Source organism: Neofelis nebulosa, chromosome 1, assembly GCF_028018385.1.
Source record: "Neofelis nebulosa isolate mNeoNeb1 chromosome 1, mNeoNeb1.pri, whole genome shotgun sequence".
NCBI lineage: Eukaryota > Metazoa > Chordata > Mammalia > Carnivora > Felidae > Neofelis > Neofelis nebulosa.
In genome coordinates this window covers 131,208,493-131,229,416 of record NC_080782.1, presented here as the reverse complement: position 1 = coordinate 131,229,416, position 20,924 = coordinate 131,208,493, and the positions used below count along the sequence as shown (strand labels likewise).

Genomic DNA, 20,924 nt, shown 5'->3' with positions numbered 1-20,924 from the left:
AAAGATTTTGGAAAAGAATACAGGAAATACCTTCATCATTTTGGGGAACAAAAGAATTTCTCAAACAAGATATAAAAAGCATAAATCAAAAAGTAAAAGCTTGGGGCGCCTGGGTGGCTTGGTCGGTTAAGCGTCTGACTTCGGCTCAGGTCATGATCTCACGGTCCGTGAGTTCGAGACCCGCGTCGGGCTCTGTGCTGACAGCTCAGAGCCTGGAGCCTGTTTCAGATTCTGTGTCTCCCTCTCTCTGTGCCCCTCCCCCGTTCATGCTCTGTCTCTCTCTGTCTCAAAAATAAATAAACGTTAAAAAAAAATTTAAAAAAAAAAGTAAAAGCTTGATAAATGTGGTGTAAAAAATTGAGAACTTCTCTTCATCAGAAGACAAAACTAAGAGTGATACGACAAACTAGAAAAAGGAAGATATTTTGCAAAATGTATAAGCATCAAAGAACTTATGTCTATAATATACTAAAAACTCCAGTGAATCAGTAAGAAAAAGACTTGAAAAACATAAACATGAGGACTAACAAGAAAGTGTTCAATATCATTAATGATGCTAAAATAGACAATACTATGCATGTAACAAGTTACCTAAAATGCACAAGTAGGACATTACCAGGTATCGGAGAAGGCTGGGATAACAAGAACTCTCATTCACTCCTAATGAGAATGTGCATAACCACTCTGGAATACATTATATGGTAAAGTTGAAGACTAACTAGTAAGATTCCATACTTCAACTGCTAGATACATATTCTGCATGCACAAATGTGTTTATGTGTACCAGGAATCATGTATAAATATGCAAATGGCAGTATTATTCATAGTATACAAAGTGAAACCTTCTCAAATATCTATCAACAGTATATTGGCTAGATTATGTACTGTCTGTCCTACAATATACATTAAAAAAACTGAGTCAACTCTACATATTAAAACAAACTACAGCTACACAACAGCATGAATACTAAAAACAACTGTCAAACAAAAGAAGGCAAAAGCCCCAAAAATACATGGATTCCATTTACAAAAAGTACAAAATCAGGGGAAAAAAATAACTACCTATTTAGGGATGTAGACATAGGTAGTAAAATTACAAAGACAAGCAAAGGAATAAGTACCATAAACCACGAGACAATGGTTACCACAAAGGTACTGAAAGCAGGACAGGAGATTTGATCCAGAACAGGCTCACAAGGGGCTCCTGAGGTGCAGATTTGAAAATGATCTCTTCTCTAACCCAGGTGGTGGTCAGCTGGGTGCTCACACTCACCTTCATATTTTTTAAACTGTACATCTGTGTTTTGTGAACAATTCTGTGTATGTATCTCAAAATTTTTAAATAAGAAATTTCAATTTATAACAGCCAGTCATGAACACACATGATTTCTATGTTCTCTGGGAGTCAAGGAGAGACTATGTTCCCTCACTTTCCAAAAAGGATACTGAAGCTTGGAAGTATAAGTGTTGAAACCATATCTAGAACCCGTGGTCAAGGTTTTGCCATTCAAGTATACACTTACCCAGATTCCACCTACACAGAGGAGATGCACAGGAAATAGTGAACTTGGTATAAGCTCACCCACCTTAAAAAATACTCAGAATAAGGCTATTTAAGGCTTCTGGCAGGGACATTTTATTTTTTGGTTAAAGCCACATTGATAGAAATGCCATAAAAACAAATATGTAAACAAGGTATCAAAACTTTGGTTCACTAAAACACCTCACACCTAAAACATCTGAGGTACAAAGGCACCTTGCTAGGTGCTAGACAGCCTGACTCTGCTGTAGCCACTCTGACTCAATCTCTGTGGCCAGAGGTGGCACAGGCCAACCAGAAAGGTTGGGACCCAGGTCACCGAGAACCCTCCTCAGTCGGCTCTCCCTTTGGTCCAGACAAACATTCACTCCAACTAAGATCCAAGTGACAAGGCCTGGAACATACAAAGGTGTCTGTCATGTTGAACTTGAGGATGACATAGGCTGTGGGGCCAGGAAGGAGAAGGGCAGAAAACAAAGTCAGTCAACTTCTGTTGATCCACACGGCCTCAAGAATTCCTGTCCTCGTTCATGGAACCACTTATTGGAGACTGTGAACAGAAATAAAGTTATGTTAACAATCCTGTTGATTAGTTTAGCATCCAAAATTAATGACTCCTTCATGATGACTCCAGGACTGGGGCCTGATAATCAAACATGAGTAAGACATGCTGTCATACTCGAGTTGCTCATGAGCTGGTAAGGAAGACCTATATGAAAAGATTAATCGTACAAATGTCTGCCAGTGATAAAAGATGGGTATGTGTACGCTGCCATGGAAACTGAGCCAAAGGCTATCCATCTAACCATGTGAGGGAAGAGGAGACCCAGGGCTGGGACATGAAGCTGAACAGGAGTTGTCCAGGGCAGATGATGGACATAGCAGATAACTCCTATATCAAAGGGTCCAAGAAGGGGGAACAGGACAAGAAAAACATCAAGGCACGAACCACCTTGGTGTCAAGGACCTCAAGCAGCTTGGTATTACTGGGATGGAACTGAGATACAGAAACTAAGGATGAGGAAGACCATCAGGACTATGGGTGCCTGGACATCAACCTCAGGACCTGGGGGCCAGCAGATCCAATCTGTGTGCTGTGGGTAGCAGAGTAGCAGAGCTGGTGCTAACACTGCCTGTCACCTAGAGCTGTGTCCCAAATGCACCTAAAGCTGTGTCCTTAACACATACTACTGAAGTCAGAGAGCTTTTGAATTAAAGTACAAGATATACTTAGTTGAAAAAAAGCAAATTGCCTATAAAGCTTAGAGTGATAAACAGCAATCTCCTACCCACCCCCTCTCTGCCAAACTCCACTTCTAGAGGACATTCAATTCCTTTAGTTGTTTCTTCTGATATTCTGCCACTTATTTCTAAGTAGCATGCTTATAGTGCTATCTCTTGTCTTTCAATTTTGGAATTCTTTCATTCTATCCCTAAAACACATATATTTAGTGTCTTTTATCTTCCCAATAAAGTCACAAATTTTAATTAAATTAATATTCAGTGCCTACATTATGTCATATAAGTGTCACTTACACCTGAGCCACCTAGCAGTATATGCTGACATTTGTTGCACATTTTCTTTGCCCTTTTAGTCAGCAATTGCCCCATGTATTTTCTAATTGCTTAATTTTCTGCGAACCTACCACTAATATCCCCAACTTCTCCAGGACAATATAAACTCACGTCTTTGCAATCACTTCCTGTCATCCTCACTCAAGCCTCTCCCTGGCTCACCACAACTATTTCCAGAACAAAGCTCAAAGCTCAAGCTTTAGCCTGTGGTCCCAGCCTTGAGCCTCATCTCCTGGCCCCTGTGCCACAGACCTCCTCTTATGCAAATGACAAAGGTGGCTGGTCCCCACACCTATGATGGTGTTTTTAGCCTTGCTTGCTTAGGACACTCCTTCCCCTCTGTGATTCCAGTTCTCCCCCACTGCCCCCTCACCCCTTGCCAGAGTCCATTCCTCTGGGGAGCCATCCTGGACCTACTATGCTTGTGCAGCTATTCTTCCTTGTGGCTTCTTCAGTTCTCTGGGCATCTCTGAGAGTATTCCCAACCACCTGTCCTGACACATAACCAGCATTGTGGTTAGTTACATGGCTGGATGAGACAACCACTTAGCAGGGGGAAAAAAAAATTCAAAAAGGAAGATAGCCTTGGCGTTGTAAAAATATGGCAGCAGGTATCTCCCAACTCAGAGTCTAAGGCTGACCATAAGAGCCCAGGCTGAGGCCACCAAGCCACTCACCCCACTTGCAGCCCACAAGCACGGGACAGGCAGCATGTCTTGTACGATAGTCACCTTCCCCACTCCGCAGGAGGTTGTACCAGAATACAGCTGTGCCCTAGGAAAAGGAGACAGCCTGTCACACAACACCCACAGATACTGGGCTCAGTGACCTGACCCCAAATACCACAGACCCTCTCTGAGCAAAAACACCCTCACTTTCCTGCATACAAAGGGACAGGGCTCTGAGATTCCAGCAAGAGACAAGCACCCCAGAAAGCATCCACCCTTCACGAGGGGGTGGATGCTTGATAACCCACCTTCCCCCAAAGGGACTTCCCTCCCTATCCATATCCCCAGATGGAAGCTGGAGCCCCAAGGTCAGAGTTCAGGCAGGAAGGGGCTAAGAACCCTCAGAGTAAGAGTCAAGCAGGCCAGGGAATGGAACTCAGAGGAGAAAGGAATAAGGTCTGAGCCGTGCTTCAACCTGTGACCCACAAGGACTAGAACTCACCTTCTTAGGCCAAATGGCAGCCCCCAGATCAGGAAAAACAGTGGCACCGCCAGCTTCCACATCACTCATCTGAGAACAGAAGGCATATAGCTTGGCCTTTATACCCAAAGCTCTCAGAGCAACTGAGTCACAAAGGACACAAGAGTGCAGATTACCCTTCTCTGAGCAGGAGTGGCACTGCTTGAAGGCTCTGCTCTACAGCCAGTCAGTCACCCAAGAAAGGCTCTCCCCATGCACTACCCCTCCCTAAACCCTGCTTTAACCTGCGTGGTTCATCAGGACAGCTCCATGCCAAGGGCTCTTGAGAGCTGTAGCCCTGCAGGAGACCCACATCCTGGCCATCCTCAGATAGGAACAATCCCAGTCTGTACACGGAAAATGCCTGACTGACCTCCCCCACATCCCACCCTTGTATCCCCTTCCAGCCCGGGCCATTCCTAAGGCACTTGTGCCCAGTGATCTGCCCTGACCCAGAGCTCCTTGCTGCTTCCAATACCATTGGTGGCCCCCACTGTGGGCTCTGTTTCTCTGGTTCTAGCAACACCCTCATCAGAATGGCACCTGCCATCAGAATGGCAGCCCTAAGGGCCAGCTAGGTGAGCAGGCAGAGTGAAGCTCTGCGGGCCCTGCTTTCTCCCAGTGACACCTCAAACTAAATGGACCACAGGCTCCACGGTGGGGAGACTACACTTGGGCCCGCAAAGCATGCCTCAACCCATGCCCATGCCCAAGGCACCACCTCTCTTTCATCTGGCTGGCTTCCTTCAAGTTTTTTTTGTCTATAATGTATTAACAGGTGGAGTAAAAAAAATATTTCCACAGGATGCATGCCAGACAGACTAAAGAGCACTCAACAGACATATGGTAAACGAATAAGATGAAAACCTTTGATGGCTTCCCATAGTGCTGGGGATCAAATCCAGGCTCTTTTCTAGAACCCAAAGGCCCTGTCAGTCTCAGAAGCCATTCTCTCTCACTAGCAACTCTCACCTCATGCACTGCCTCTGAGTCACAATAGCCTTCTTCCATTTTCCAACATCCCCAGCTCCTTTCCTCTTCCAGGTCTCCACACATTCACTCCTCTGCCAGGAAGCATGTTCCACCAACTAATTTCCACTCAACCTTCAAGTCTCCACAGACACATTACTCCCCAGTGAGGCTGTCTCTGAACCTCAGCTTTTTTTAAGGCACTTATCACCATGGTAACTAAATAATTACTTCTATGTTTAAAGCAAGTCTCTCATATTAGACCATAAGCCCCACCAGAGGCCACACGTGTCCTGCTCACCAGCATGTTCATGGTCATCCCCGGGACATAATAAACATACACAAACACTTAAATGAGATACCAAAGGAAAAGATGGACCTCGGTTTCTGTGTCTAAGTTACTTGACAGTCTGTATGCCTCTTTAAAGTGGTTGCAAGCATAGGGGAAAGCAAACTGTTCCTCACGTGACAGGTAAACCCAATGGCATGTGGCTGGAGCACAGGCAGCAGGTGGGAGGCAGGCCACTGAGTTCTGGGTAAACAAAGGCAGCTTTCATTTAAAAGTGCCTCATGGCAGGCTCCCCACTCTGCCACCAAGGAAAGAACACTCCAGGGCACTCACCTCAAAAGTTCTGACTAGCAGTGGGCCCATTAAAAAGGGTCAAGGACGTGAAAGTCATGGGTGTGGCTAAGCACACAGATGGGAACAAAGGTAAACTCTCTACTCCAGCCAAGAAGAGAGCTGAGGGCCAGAAGGCTCAGCCATTAAGCAACAGCTGGTGATATCAGGCCTCACAGAAATGAATGTAAGATAGCACTCTGGACCCAGTTTCCCCTGAAGACCCATAAGCTGCATGCATCATACTCACGTAGTTTAAGAACGTGGCCACACGGTTTCCCGTCCCTAAACGCTTGAAAGCATCTTGCTCATTTTTCTATAAAATTAAGTGAGAATGAACAGGTGGACCTGGCCCGAATACTTACATAGTTAAGAAACGTCGCTAACCTATTCCCCTCCGTTTTGAGGCCGCTGTCAAAAGGTCGCTGCAACAAACAACAACTTTCACACACGTTTGCAGATGATTCCACCCCCCACTCACAGGACCGGGGCCAAAAGGATCAAGGAAGGGCACTCAGCATGTATTCCATATATCAGCCTGGACCATGGACCATCACTGCAAAGGAAACCCTGACTGGGGCACAGGGGAAGGGGGGCAGGAACAGCTTTCACTAAGACTTAGTGAGGTTCTATGCTTTACAATCATGGTAAAGTGGTAGTTGGGGCAGGGGGAATACTCCCCACATCACAGGGAAACAGCCACGCTGCAATGGGCTCCACAGGTCCCATGCTTCCAGATTTGGACTTCTCCAGTAACAAACAGGTGGTCCTGGTAAGGCAGGGGGGCCTGATGTAGAGGTTGAAGTGCTCCTAGAAGCTCCAGCTTTCTCTCACCAGCTGGAGCAGGGCCTCTGAAAGCACCCGTGGTCTGGGCCTTACCCTAGAGAAGTCAAAGTGTGGCTCGTATTGTCCTCCCATTCCATAATTAGCAACCTGGTGGGAAAGAACAGCGTTGGACCTTGTCAGCAGCATGAACAGTCCTGGAGCAGGCCCTCTCCCCAGGGATACTATCTCCCCCTAACAGCTAAAACAACCTGAACCTCCAAGTGCAGCCTCTCTAACTATACCCTGCCAGCACTGGCAGAAAAAAAACTAAATGTGTCCACAGCTGTGTCCAATCGTCAGGCTGCAACACAAATATGCTTTCCCAACACAACAGGATAGGCCACTGGGAAGAAGCTATGGGCTTCAGGGACACTCAGATGTCAGCAGACAGAGATTTCCTTGAGGTAGGCTCTGGCCTGGGCCCTACATGATTGCGAGATAAGAAGAAGGTAATCCAGAGGAAAGCCAACAAGAAACTCAAGACAGGGAATTTCTTTTTATGCTAGTTTGGGAGTGACTCGGTGCCTGACACTGCTCCTGCCCCCACTGTGTCACTGTGTACCAGTTGCTGTTCCTAGTCAAAGTGAGCAGGGTAAATGTACCTGACTCCCCTCTCTCAGCAGTTCCCTGTACAGAGTAGCTCTGTATCCAAGTGAAACAGCGGGACATGGGCAGCCAGCTGCAGTGTGGCCAATGACTGCTGCTCTACCACGGTGACCCCTGTGGGAGTCTGGACCTGGACTAGGACCTGAGCCATCTTAGCTTCAGCAACTACCAGATGTCATTATAGCAAAACCTTGGAATGCAAATAACTTCTTCTGCAAGTGTTCCACAAGACGAGCAAACGTTTCTAATAAATTTCAACTTGATAACAAGTGATGTCTTGCGATATGAGCAGTACGTGACACCCAAAAATACATAATCACAAGTGAGCCAATGGTTCTTGAAATTCGCCTTGATATACAAACGCTTTGGATTATAAGCATGTTTCCGGAATGAATTATGCTCACGAACCAAGGTTTTACTGTAATTAGATTATGAACTGTAAATACCTGAACAGTTTATCACCACAATGTAAGTCCTAAGTCACAAACGTTTATTTTAGCCACAGTAGCCAGATTGATAGACAAAGTTCAAGAAGAAGCATATAATTTGTTAAGGAAGCTGACAGATCAAGTGGTACCACCAATGTCCATCTGGGAGCATTTGGCTACTGTCTCTTACTGAAACCCTAAAAACCTCTATGGCACAGCTATTAGTCTTTAGGAAGTTGGCATTTTCTGCATACCCTTTTTGGTGATTCCAAGAGTCAGATGTGAGATACTCCAAGATTGTCAATAATAGAGACCTACAGACATGCGGGAGAGAGAAGGAGGTACTTTTCAAGAGAGGAAATCTTCCTACTGGAAAAGAAAATATATATCAAATGTGAGGAAGGGCAGAATTTGGACAGCATGATTTTCAGTGTCCAAAGAAATAAAATTTGATAAACAATCAGGGGATGAAAATACGCTGTCATACGCTGCCTCGGCCTGCAAGATTCCTGTACCAGAAATACCGGGAAATCCTGTCAACAGTGCAAGGAGGCCTGGTTCAGCCAGTGGCCCAAAGGCTGAAGGTGCATGTAAGGAGGGAAGTGCTACAGCTGTTGATAGAATATTACAAACACTTTCTTTGGGTCCAGTTTAGCTGGGAACTTGAAAGAAAATTTTAAATATGACTGTGATTACTGTAGCTATGCACTCTGCAAAATTTGATCACTGCTTGCTGTTGGAACTGCAGTGTATGACTGCATTTTCCAATACTCCCCTTTGCTGGATAGGATGGCTTAAGCTTGCAGCTAGATAGGATGGAGTGAAAGAAGCTGCATTATTTTAACGGACTCATCTTTTTACAGTTCAATCATGGTGCTGATGCTATTGTGTCTACACAACTTAATACTGTCCCCAAAGAGCAAGTGTCATGGGAGCTTCTGGATTTGCAATCAAATTCACCATCTGGGCAAACTCCAGGCCCAGACTCACAACTTTAATAACTAGCAACCGTACATCAAAACTGATTCTTGGGGTGTCTAGGTGGCTCAGTCAATTGAGCATCTGACTCTTGATTTCAGGTCAGGTCATGATCTCACTGTCTTGAGACTGAACTCCACATTGGGCTCTGTGCTGGGTGTGGAGGCTGGTTGAAATTCTCTCTCTCTCGCTCTCCCTCTGCCCCTCCTCTGCTCGTGCGTGCGCTATCTCTATAAAACAAACAAACAAAAACTGATTCCTGTGAGGAGGTATTCATTTTAATCTTTAGATGTGTTGTTACAACAGTATTAAGAGTCAGTCATTTGAAAGACATGGGTATTTATGATATTTAGGTCAGAGTGAAGACACACACAAAAATGGTCAGAAATTACTTTTCTAGTAAGGCTGAGACATCAAGTCATAAGTGTCTTCAATCCTGCCAGTGTAGCATCTCTTCCACTATCAGAGAAGCCTTCGTCTAATTCATAAGAAAGCCTCAATTGCCCTTTCTCCTCCAAAAGATCTACAGCAAACATCGACTACAAGTGACAGAGTATCAATAGGGAGCATAAGCATCAGCTCCTTTCCAGAAGCCTGTAATATTCTGAAGGACCAGGGACTAGAGACTTTTGCTGGTGCCGAGGCTCTAATGACACTTTAAACGGTCCGTGTGGAATGAGCACTTAGAAGCAAGTGCTGAAACCCAGGTTGCTGTCCCCCAGACCATGTAGGGTCAAAGCTTTCAACACTGCTGGCTGGCAAAGGAAATGCCAAGACAGCTCCTAGAAGAAGGCAAACAAAAACGGGGCCTTACCCCCGGGCAGCTGTGGTCTGGGTCATCCAGAAGAGCCCCAACATGAAAAGTCCTTCCATAGGGAGTCCTGGCATTCAGATCCCAGTCATCAATTCAGCTACAACATGATGACAGGCCTGACAAGATGGAGCCAGGGTTGTGGCAGATAAGCTAGTCCAAGTACGAAGCTTCTGCCTTTTAGATTTCATGTGAGATAAGGTACAGAGGGTATAGCACGGAAGCCAGCCAGGAGGGCACCATGAGCAGAGTCCCACCCACTCTTCTCAGCCCATTGGGTTAAAGCATGCAATCAGCCAATCAAGCAGAATGTCATCCTCGATGGGGGCAGTGAGAGTCCTAACACTGGCTCCAACAGTGGCAGATGTCTTAATGACAACAAATCTGCTCCACGAAGATATGGATCACAACAAAGCCAACAGGGATGCACCAAGTGCACTGGAAGTCCCTACCACTCTTAAAAAGGTGGAAGTAGGAGAAGTGATCAAAATCCTCCACCGATGGGCTTGTTTACAGAACTACATTAAAATTAAATTAAGCTTACAAACTCAACACTAGCTTGGGCTGAACTAAAGATTATATAAAAATTTCACAAGAATGAAAGGTAATCAGCAAGTTTTCAAAAACTGGTGGTGGGGTGGGGTTGGGGGGGGGCACGCCTGGGTGGCTCAGCTGGTTAAGCATCCAACTGATCATAATCTCACAGATCATGGGTTTGAGACCCACGTCGTGCTCTGTGCTGACAGCTCACAGCCTGGAGTCTGCTTCAGATTCTGTGTCTCCCTCTCTCTGCCCCTCTCCTGTCTGTGTGTGTGCTCTCTCTTTCTCAAAAATAAATAAAAATAAAAAATAAAATAGACTAGAATAGACTAAAATAAAATAAAATAAAGTAAAACAAAATTAGTGGATTTCAAACAAATCCATAAAGAAGACTTTCAAAATCCAAAAGAAGACTTTTCTGATTGGTGTCACAGCTATAGGAAAAAAAAAAATCAGTGATTTGCTTGAGTGTATCCTGCAAAAGTTCTGAGAACCTTTTCCAAATGATCTTCAATATTCTAATGAAATCTATTGTTGATCAGATCCAAATGCCAAGCATCAAGATGAAAGGAGCAATCCTGAAATACAGAGAAACTCTAGCCAGAAAGACAGACCCAGGGGACTCTTAAAAAATGCCAACAGGTCATCACTTTACAATAGTACCCAGAAGTTCCAATGTTCAGAAGGGAGGATGGCCAGAACTGATTTGAATTCAATATACTACAGAGAATACATTAATTAGGAGCTTTACTCAGCTTTCATGTGTCTTTACAATCACCTTGGAAATAAAGGCAGGAAGCCAGGGTTCCACAGGGGGTACTTTGAAAAAAGCACTCCACTCTCACCAGCCTCTCCAGGCCTCTCACTTTTCCTACCAATGTATCTCAGGACACGTCACCTCCAAGTGCATGTGAATCATGTGCATCAGAACCAAGACCTTTGAAGGTATTTACAGCTCTCTTAGAAGTGTCCTTAAAACAACCCAGGATTTCAGCTTCCAAAGTCAAGAAGACACAACGGGCCTGCCATGCCCACCACTGATCCCTAGCTCCTACTATGATACTTGGATACAGAGAAGATAATCAACATTTGTTGAATGCTAACTGTTGGAATGACAGTAGGCATGCTTAATTCTGGCTTCCCTGTGTGAGGTCATTTCATATTCATATCGTTGTGCAGTCATACAGTTCATTGGGCAAGCCTCCCTAAGTCTGGCCATGGGCACCCTGGGAGACCATGTAGCCAGAAATACACACTTCCCAACCACAGGGTCACAGGGACCAGCCATACCTGAAGCAATTCTGCAGTCTTTACTGTTAGCCCTGTGATGTGCTGCATCCGACGATTCACTCGAGCCACAACAGGGTCATCATCCTCCTCCAGCCATGAGCTAAGTCAAAAGAGGGAGAAACAGGAAGGTTGGGAAGGCAGCTTAGGTGAGATCCTTCACTCTCCCCCCAGAATCAGGGCCAGCACAGGGTGAGTATTGTAAGTAGGGATGGTGCCAGCAAGTAGGACAAGCCAAGCCAAGCTCCCTTGAGTACAGACTAGGAAGCCCTGGAAAAGGGGTTGAGCAGCCACCCCCCTCCCACCACCACTACCGCCATCACCTCTGCTAACCTTTTGGAAACCCTGTAGCTGGCCACAGTGAGGACGCCTGTCTTGGGGTCACGAACAGTGGCTCGTGCAAGCTGGAAGACAGGAAGAGAGGCACACTTATCCTTCTTTGTCTTGAGTGTTTTCCCAGAGAGACTGGGGCCAGACCCACCAGTCAGACCAGTGAGGGAGGAAGACTTTCAGGCAGTGGCCCTGGCCAAGGCAACGTGATCCTGCAAGCCAGGCAAGGTGGTAGTCTGAGGCCTCGACATTCCTACTCTGCTGCTGCCCCACTCGGTCATTGCCTAGCCCTGGGTGCTGCCCAGGTCTGTGCTGTATGCAGAATTACACCTGTGGAGTCTTCTTTATCCATTGCCTCATCTTCCTGGACAGACTGCTTTCTCACCAGGCCCACAAACTGCCCCTGACTGAATACCACCTGTGCTTGGCTGCTCCCACTGTATTCAGACAGTGTTACCATCCCAGAGCCCGAGGCCTTCTGAACCACAGCAGCCTCCTGTGCCAAGAAACCTATGCAAACACCCTCCTGCTGCACCAGCTCACACCGGACTCCCACTGCTGTGAAGAGGAAAGATAGGAAGCACGGTTTCTACTCACTTAGGGGCCTCACAAGGTCAGATGACAGAATCCAGAAAGGACTCTACGAGTTGAAATATGTGAACTAATGCTTGGAAGCCACCTACCTCCACATACACACTCATACACACACATACACAAATACCCCTAACCTACCTCACCTCCCCCTCAGTCTCCACAGACAGGTGCAATGATGCTCCCAAGAATCACCTGGCTGCCCAAAGTCAGTCCCACCATGCTTCAACTGTGGGCCGTCCTAATGACCTCACATGGGTAGGACCACAGACCTAGATACCCCCACCCCAACACTTCCCCTTAATTTCAATTAATACTTAATACTTAATGAGTACCTACTATGTGCCTGGCACTACACTGGTGACCAAGACATCGCCCCTGCCCTCACACACCTCAATCAAGTGAAAAAGGCAAAAGACTAGCTGCCTAATTGCAGCACAACATGGTAAGAGCTAGGAGTGGGGTAAGCTTACAGTCTGTGGGAGCTTAGTCTATACAGTCAGGAATGGTCAGGGGAAGACCACCTAGCTGAGACTTGAAGGGTAAGCAGGAGTTAGCCAAGTAGGGGAATGTTACAGTAACAGGGAAGGAACAGCAATGCAGAGGCCCAGAGATGAATATGGGTGTGGCACCATGACTGTAGATTAGAAGTTAGATGTAAGAGATGAGAGTAGGCCAAAGAGGCAAGTGAGGACTGGGCCTGGAAGCAAGCTTGTGGCCAATCAGAAACAGGAAAGGCAGGTGAGGGACACTCACAATCTGAATGTGGACACCTCATGGAAAACTAGGGAAGGGCCAGAGTGGTAACAAGGAGGCCACTGAGGAGGTCAAGGCAGAGGTCAGGCCAAGAGTTGATGGCAGAAGGGATGGAGAAGTGTGACTGGACCAGAAGATTGGCCAGGAGATCACCGAACAGGGACACTGCTGCTGCAGCAAGTTCTGGCAACACGGCAGCGCACCCAGGACAGAGGGCTTCCCTAAGCTCCCAACTACGATTCCTCCTGATAACAAGTGCGGCTGCAGCCAGACCCCACCCAAACATCTGAGCCTTGGTGTTCGCTGGACATCCACAATGAGGCTGTGGGCAGCTGTGTTCTGCTACAAGAGACAGACAGGGCTATTTTCAAAGCAGGCCAGGGACCCAAAAAAGCAGCTGCCAGGCATTCCCTGCAGACCAAGTTAAGTTCATGGTTCCTACTTCAAAGCCAGAATAGCATCTGTCCCTCACAGGCTCCGGAAAGGAGAGGTCAGCTTTTAATGGCCAACATGTCATGGCTTCTATTCAAAGACAAGTTTTCTCCCCACTACACCGCCCCTGCCACACACATGTATACACACACACCCATCGTGAATACACACACAGAAATGCTGCAGTGCCTTGGTCTGAAAGACAAGTGAGGAATGTCTCAGGAGGTCATGGCATAACAAACCCCCTCTTGCCCGGCAACCAGGAAAACAGTTTTCTTCCTTGGCTGACTCTGCAGCTGTCCCAGGGAGTGGAAAGGGAGGTCCTGGTCCCTGTTCTCCACACGCACTGGCTACACCATCCCTCAGCAACATCAACGGCTGATTCTGAGTGCTCGATGTCCTAGTACCTCAAGCCAAGGTCGCTTCAAATTGAGGTGCAGGGGCCAGGATAGGAACCTGTTTTCTGTCTCTCCACAAGTGTTGGGCCTCCTGGCCACTACCAGTCTATTAGGAGCACAGCAATACAGGATCTAACTAAATCCCTCCTTGTAATCACCAATGATAAGAGAAGGGTGGGGACATAACACCAAATGGTTCTCTTTGAAAGACATCAAATAGAAACAAGTCTTCTATGAACTAGAAACATAAGAATAATTTTATAGCCTGATGACAAATGTACAAAAACCAACAGCCAACTGTATACTTAGTAGTGAAATACCATAGGAATCCCCAGGAAATTCAGGAACAAGACCAGGATGTATACTGTTAACAATGCTCATGGAGTTCTGAGCAGTTCAGAGGAACTGTAATTACTGGGAAGGAGAAAACAAAATTTTCCCTATTTGCAGTTGATAACAGTGTCTGGGCTACGTAAGAGAATCAGCTAAAAACCCAAAGAAGAATGAGACAGTTGAGCAACCAGGTGCAAACTACACAGGTCTGTTTCCTCGTGGGTAAAATGAAAACAATGACATAATATGTTTAAGACACGTGATAGTTAATATACGTTAAGCACTCAGAACAGGGCCTGCCATACTTAAGAACTCAGTAAACATTAGCTATTACTAAAAAATATATTTTTATGATCAATACTTCAGCATATAATAAACTAACACTAGAGACCTAGTTGAACAACATAACTAGTAAAAACCAGTGAGGCCTTCTGTCCTAGCACTTGGCCGTTCACATTGGTTCCTTCAGTTTTCCTCACCATTGGACCAGGAACCCATAAGGTCAAATTGTGCAGTACCTCAGCACCCAGACAGCAGACTCATGCTAGTATCAGAAAAGGACAGCTGAATAAACAAAGAAATCACTCCATGGTACCAGGGATGAGGTGGCCAGGAAGGAAGTGCAGAGATACCTACTTTGGGTTTCGCGATCTCCTTGATCCTCTCGATTTCCTCATCAGACATGACATCATAGTACCTGACGATGTGCGGACTGTCCCACTCATCCTCTTCTTTGAAGGGGGCAATGAGAAGCTGTGGTGTTCTGTTGCCATGGTGATACCTACAGAAAAGCCTCTTCTGCCTCCGGGGAGTCTGGAGAGCACACAGAGCGAGAGGTCCTGAGCAAAGTGCGTCTTAAACCTCGGACCCAGGCTGGCTTGGTGCAGAGGCTGGTCTCACATGTCGTGTCCAGCAGCTGCTCCCTTCTGCCCCACCAGAGAAGAAACAAGAGCCCCTCAGCTTGACTGAGAGAAATGATACCCCACAAATCATGTAATGTTTCTCCTCTTCCAAGAATTCCTCACGTCCACAAGTGCTGTGGCACAGGGTGATCCCTGACCCCTCTCACAGAGATATTAGAAGGTCAGAAGGGCTGACGCTGGGGAGAACCCATTCCAGGTGGAGGAGCCAGTGGGAGGTAAGCAGACATGGGCATGGAAAAGGTCCAGAGACCGCCTCACACCTGAGCCTCCTGGAGGAAGCAATGGAATCCCAAGGCTCTCAAAAGCCAGTGACACCTGAGACTAAGCTGTAGCTACTATTGTGTCTTTACTACACAGATCACAACTTCCCTTTGGGCCACATCCACACTCATGGTTTTCCTCAGAGCATGGGTCAAGCAGAAGCTGGGCATGCTGGGATGGGAAGGGGAGCTTGGTAATAACTTAGAGGATTGAAATTGAGCCTGTGGGGTGCCTGGGTGGCTCAACTGGTTAACTGTCCAACTCTTGATTTCAGCTCAGGTCATGATCTCAGAGTTTGTGAGTTCGAGCCCCACATCAGGCCCTGGACTAACAGTGTGGAGCCTGCTTGGGGTTCCTCTCTCTCTCTCTCTCTCTCTCTCTCTCTGCCCTCTCTCACTCACACTGTCTCTCTCTCTCTCTCTCTCAAAATACATAAATAAAGTTCAAAAAAAGAAAGAAAGAAACTCTGCCTGGATCATCAGGGGAGACAGTCTCACAATCCTACACCTCAGAGAACACCCATAGGTCAGCCACAGCAGAGGCTACAAAGAACTGGGGAAGAAGTTGAGGAAATGGCCTACACACAGAGGAACACCCTCCCCAAATGTGCTCGTCCAGAGCTGAAATCTAGGTCCACATGTAGGACCCAGCCATGTTTTCTCACCAGTTTGACACCCTCCCCACGACAGAGACTCTCATAGATATCCCTCTCAGGCAGGTAGTCCACAGGCCTCTCATAGATGCTTTCCTGTGTTGCTAGCCCAGCTTCTGTCTTATTTGACAACACTTTTTCTCTTTCTTCCTCCAACAACTGTTCAAAGTACCGCAGATTCCCTCCAGCTCGTTCATGGCTCGGGTCTAGAAAGAGCAAAGAACAAGAAGGAAAAGGAAACCACAAACATCTGTTAGATCGCTCAGAGAAATTATCCTGTAAGTGGTTTTCTCTCCCAGCAGCTCACTTTGCACGCAGCATTCTGCTTTTCCACAGCACCTAACAAGGCTCATCGGTCAAAGCGGGGAAAACTGACACAGGCTCTCCCTGCTTCATCAGAGATGCGAAAGGAACAATAGACTGGGGGACACTTAGCCGGCCACACAAGGGGTCTCCTCTCAGGTCTCCCTGAAGGGCCCATGGGCACAGGTCTAGAGAAGGAGTACAGACTCTTGCTGCCTCCTCCCCACTTGGCTGAGTCATTTACACCCATGCCCTAGAGTACACCCATTACTAGTGACCGCATCACATGCTGATCACAACAAGAAGGCAGGCTGAAATACTGGCAAAAAGAACAGCCACGACAATGCCACAGCTTCATTTTGTGTGCCTCAATAACACAAAGGAGTACACTTGACAGGATTACTGTGCCACTCCATAGCTGAGGAAACTGAGGTCCAAAGATATTAAAAGATTTAGGTTAAGGTTATGCAGAAAAGGAATCCAGGCATCCTGACTCCCGGTCCAAGGCTCTTACTAACATGAAAGGATCTATAAAGCTCTCTGCCCACATCAGTCTTACAGGACAATCATACGCTAGGGGGCATCAGACTCAAGGCTCATGAAAAACAGCAGCTGGTCTATGAAATTCTCGACTGTGATAATTCCATGTGTTAGTAAGAGGTGGAACAGATAGATTTTAAAGACACACTGCTGGGGCGTATGGGTGGCTCAGTCAGTTGAGCATCTGACTTCGGCTCAGGTCATGATCTCATGGTTTGTGGGTTCGAGCCCCACATCAGGCTCTGTGCTGTCAGCTCAGAGCCTAGAGCCTAGAGCCTGCTTCAGATTCTGTGTCTCCCCCTCTCTCTGCCCCTCCCCCACTTGCGCACGCACTCTCTCTCTCTCTCTCTGTGTCTCTCTCAAAATGAATAAACATTTTTAAAAATCCAAATTTAAAAAGAAAAAGACACAGTGCTTCTGATCTCCTTCAATCCAACACCACAAGACATTCTAAACACCAATGCCATACCAAATCCCACCAGTAAGACCTCAGACCTCTAACTAATGGGGCAGGCCTCTGTCACTGCACAAACCCTCAAGTGCCTCTTGAGCTGTTCCTGACACCGTGAAGGCTCTCTATCCCGCAGAGCAGCAGAGGCACTGCAGCACTGGATTCCTATTTAAAAAGGGAGTGTATAGGACGACAGGTCTGAGGGTATCCATCAGCAACTGGGCAAGGGCTCAGGCCAGAAATAAGGTGATTAAAGAACTAGGTGGCAGATGGAATAGGCCTGAAAGCAGTTAAGGCATTAGTCACTGGCCAGGTGACATGTGAGACTGGCTCAGTCCCAGGACAGTGGCCAGCAGAGTGACCAGTTCTCCTGCCAGCTCCCCATCAGCTCTGACCTTCCCCTAGAACATACTTACCAAGAGAAAGCAGGCGGCGGGTGAGCTCCAGGGCACGGTGTAGGTCACCCAACTGGAAAACAGCATAGCTCAGGTAGTCCAGCACCTGGGCCTTGGTTGTGGTGCCCTCCTCCCCAGCATCGAGTTGCTTCAGCACCTGCTCCATCCACAGGACCGTATGGTAATAGTCGCCTTCATTGTAGGCTGAGCGGCCCATCCCAAAGCAGTCATCCACACTCAGCACTGCCTGGTACTTGGTTCCTGCAGCAGGAGAGGCCAATGGTCAGTCTCCAAAGAGCCTCTGCGCTGGCAGAAAGATAATCACATTGAGGAAGCCTGGACGAGTGGAAGGTGGGGGATGGGAGGGCATCATCCCAGCTGAGTTCCACCATGGCTTCAGACCATGCACTTCAAAGTGAGCAGAGAGAGGCTGGTCCTGCCTCAGACTGGAGTTCACAGCCAACCTCCCAGCTGCAGACTCCCCTTCTCCCATGTGGGAAGGGGCCTTTGTTGTGGAGAAACCCAGGAAGCCCAGAAAGTAGTATTCAGAAGAGTATGAAGGTCCTGTGAGCCACAGAGGAGATGTCTGTTGGGCAGCTGGCCATATCAGACAGACTGGGAGGGAGAAAAATTAGGTGAATATAAAACAAAGAACTTATGTGGCAGCTAAAACCACAGATGAGGATAATCACTTCCAGCAAGAGTACAAGGCAAGAGTAGGGAAGGTGGCTAAGGTCAGAACCCCACAGATCACCTGCAGAGAAAGGACAAAGAGTAACACTGAGAAGGACCTAAGAGGTAGTAGCACAAACAATGCCAGGAGTGCTGTGGGGCAGATGCCAAGGGAAGTCAAGAGCCAAGCCTGCAGTGTCAGCTTTGACCATTAGATGGCGGGGACCTTGGTGAACATCTATTCTACAGGTCTTGCCTGGGCTCAGCACTGTACAGTGACAATGAAGGTAGTTTCAAGTCAAGGACAAGATATGGAATGCCAGCTACAGAAACATGTAGGATTTAGGGTGGGGGCAAAGTGGGAGGGACGATGAGTGAATTCCTCAGGGAACGATGAGAAAGCAGGTCTCACGAAGAGGAAAAAAGAGCTGTGACCCTCCCTGGAAAGTGAGGGAATCTCTGTTAACTCTCTTAACAACTTAGGCAAGGGTGACATGGAAGAGCTGCCTCAGAGGGAGTTCTTTCTGCCTGATGTCCAAGATGGGGCTCTTTCCACAATAAAACCTCTGTTGCAATGGGTCGGGTACTTCAGAGACTGGGGTCTGTTTGCCCTGATGGCTCAGCAACAGACAACGTGGGATAGGAAGGTGAGGAGGGTAGGTGGAGTTAGTAGACAGGCCAGAGATGAAGGGGTTCCTTGAGCCCCTGGCCATCATCCTTGGGCCTGCACAGATCTTTGGCTCTGTAGGCCCAGGAACTAACAGTGATGGAGTCAGTATAACACAGCAGCTGAGCTAGATGGACAAAGCTGGGTCTATGTGGGCCTCACTATGGCAACCACCAGCTGTGTGACTATGAGTAAGTTACTTAGCCTCTCTGACTCTCAGTCCCCTTACATCTAAAGTAAACACCATCAATTTTAGAGGACTTGAACAAGAATTCAACGAGATAATGCACAAAGATGTCTTCTATGATCCCCAGGATGCTAATAATCAGTAGCAACTATCAGCATGTCTCACAAACGCCAAGAATGTCAACAATAGCTCCCAGATACTCAGCATCCTCCCCAGAAGCCAATCAAAAGTCTACCCGCTGGAGAGTGCTCCCTGGAGAGTACCGGCTGACCTGAGTGCTGAAGGGCAATCAGACATGAGACCCAGCAGATGTGGGTAAAGGTACTTCTGCAGAGGGTGTGGGATGGGCAAAGGAGCTGAGGGGTGGGTAGCTTAGTACAAATTTAATACGCAGTATGGACAAGGAAGAGAGGGAGAGGGCTCCATGCAAGACTCAAAGATCACACATAGGTGGAATTTGGGTTTAGCAGTTAAAGTTAAGCTTTGTGATCAGGAACTGATATAAACAGATATGTGCTTGCAACTGCATGGAGAGTGCTTTTAAGGAGTGACGTGACAGGTCAAAATGACATATTTCAATACTACAGTTGAGAAATAAGGCTCCATGAGGCTGGAGTCAGGGCCTCCAAGTAAAGAAGACATGATAAGAGAGGTAGAATCCACAGACCTTGGTATTCTGACTTGGGCAGCCAGTGGATGGAGGTGCTTTTTGCTCAGGTAAGGAGTGAGGGAGGAGAGGCATTTCAAAAGCAGATGAGGATTTCAGTTTGGAACATGTGACTTTGGAGGTGCCCACAAAACACCCAAGTAGAGATGTCCCATAGGCATTTGCCTACACTGGTTGGAAGCTCAGGAGACAAGCCTTGATAGGAAACACAAATCTGGATATCATCCAGGTACAGGTGATGCCTCAAATGATGGCAATGGCTGGGCTCACCTGGAGAAGGTGCTTAGGGAAAAACACAAGGTAAAAGAATCCTGGGGAAGAACTCCCTTCCACCCCTCTCTCTCCCTCCAGGACATGCATGGGTCTGTTAACTACATGTACAAAGTCAATGCTTGAGTGTAGTTCTCTCCTCCTACCAAACATTCTCACAGCTATAGGGTGAACAGATCTTGCAGGTGCCCTGAGGGGCCTTCTCTCTCTAGCCTCATGGCCTGGCTTGATCCAAGACCTGATTGAGGCAGGAATAAGAAGTCTACACTGCTTCCCATTGACTCATCAGACTCCTCAGGGCCAAAATTCTAAGCTTTGACTAGCCAACAACAGAGTGCCTCTTTCTCCCACACACTGTGATACCCTGGGCTTATGCCTCCTCCAGGGTCCCATAGGTGAATGGCATCAAAGGTCTAATAGGGTCTAAGTGAATCCCTGGGCTCATTGGTCTCTAACAGTCCCCTAACCCCAATATGTCTTGTTGTAAACATACTGAGGCAATCATGGGAAAGGGGCCTGTTTAAAAGAGAGAGAGAGAGAGAGAGAGAGAGAGAGAGAGAGCGCAAAAGTGAGAGAGAGCACAAAGGCCGAAAAGAGAAGAGAGATCAGTGCCCCAGAATTCAAAGGAGCCAGAGTATCAGGAACACTGGGATAATCAGTGTGCCAACTGCTGCTGAAAAGTTAAAGAACATTATGCCTGAAACCCATCCACTAGCTTTAGCAGCTGAGT

General features: G+C 47.1%; 1 protein-coding gene across 10 annotated transcripts in view; it reads right to left on the bottom strand.

Annotated features, from left to right (window-relative positions):
- Positions 1-1,612: 1,612 nt before the first annotated feature.
- Positions 1,613-20,924, bottom strand: part of P4HA2 (prolyl 4-hydroxylase subunit alpha 2) — a 34,246-nt gene continuing 14,934 nt past the window's right edge. For 3 of the 10 annotated variants that reach the window (XM_058736895.1, XM_058736909.1, XM_058736900.1), the window contains exons 7-16: positions 17,753-17,992; positions 16,055-16,248; positions 14,843-15,019; positions 11,700-11,770; positions 11,370-11,469; positions 6,771-6,824; positions 6,142-6,207; positions 4,286-4,354; positions 3,793-3,889; positions 1,613-2,090 (exon numbers count right to left, since the gene is read on the bottom strand). In XM_058736895.1, coding sequence (XP_058592878.1) covers positions 2,020-2,090; positions 3,793-3,889; positions 4,286-4,354; positions 6,142-6,207; positions 6,771-6,824; positions 11,370-11,469; positions 11,700-11,770; positions 14,843-15,019; positions 16,055-16,248; positions 17,753-17,992 — 1,139 coding nt within the window. In that variant the 3' untranslated portion in view covers positions 1,613-2,019. Of the gene's footprint in view, positions 2,091-3,792; positions 3,890-4,285; positions 4,355-6,141; positions 6,208-6,256; positions 6,317-6,391; positions 6,661-6,770; positions 6,825-11,369; positions 11,470-11,699; positions 11,771-14,842; positions 15,020-16,054; positions 16,249-17,752; positions 17,993-20,924 lie in introns of those variants that run through there. The other 7 variants (XM_058736916.1, XM_058736958.1, XM_058736966.1 and 4 more) reach the window with 6 other exon arrangements.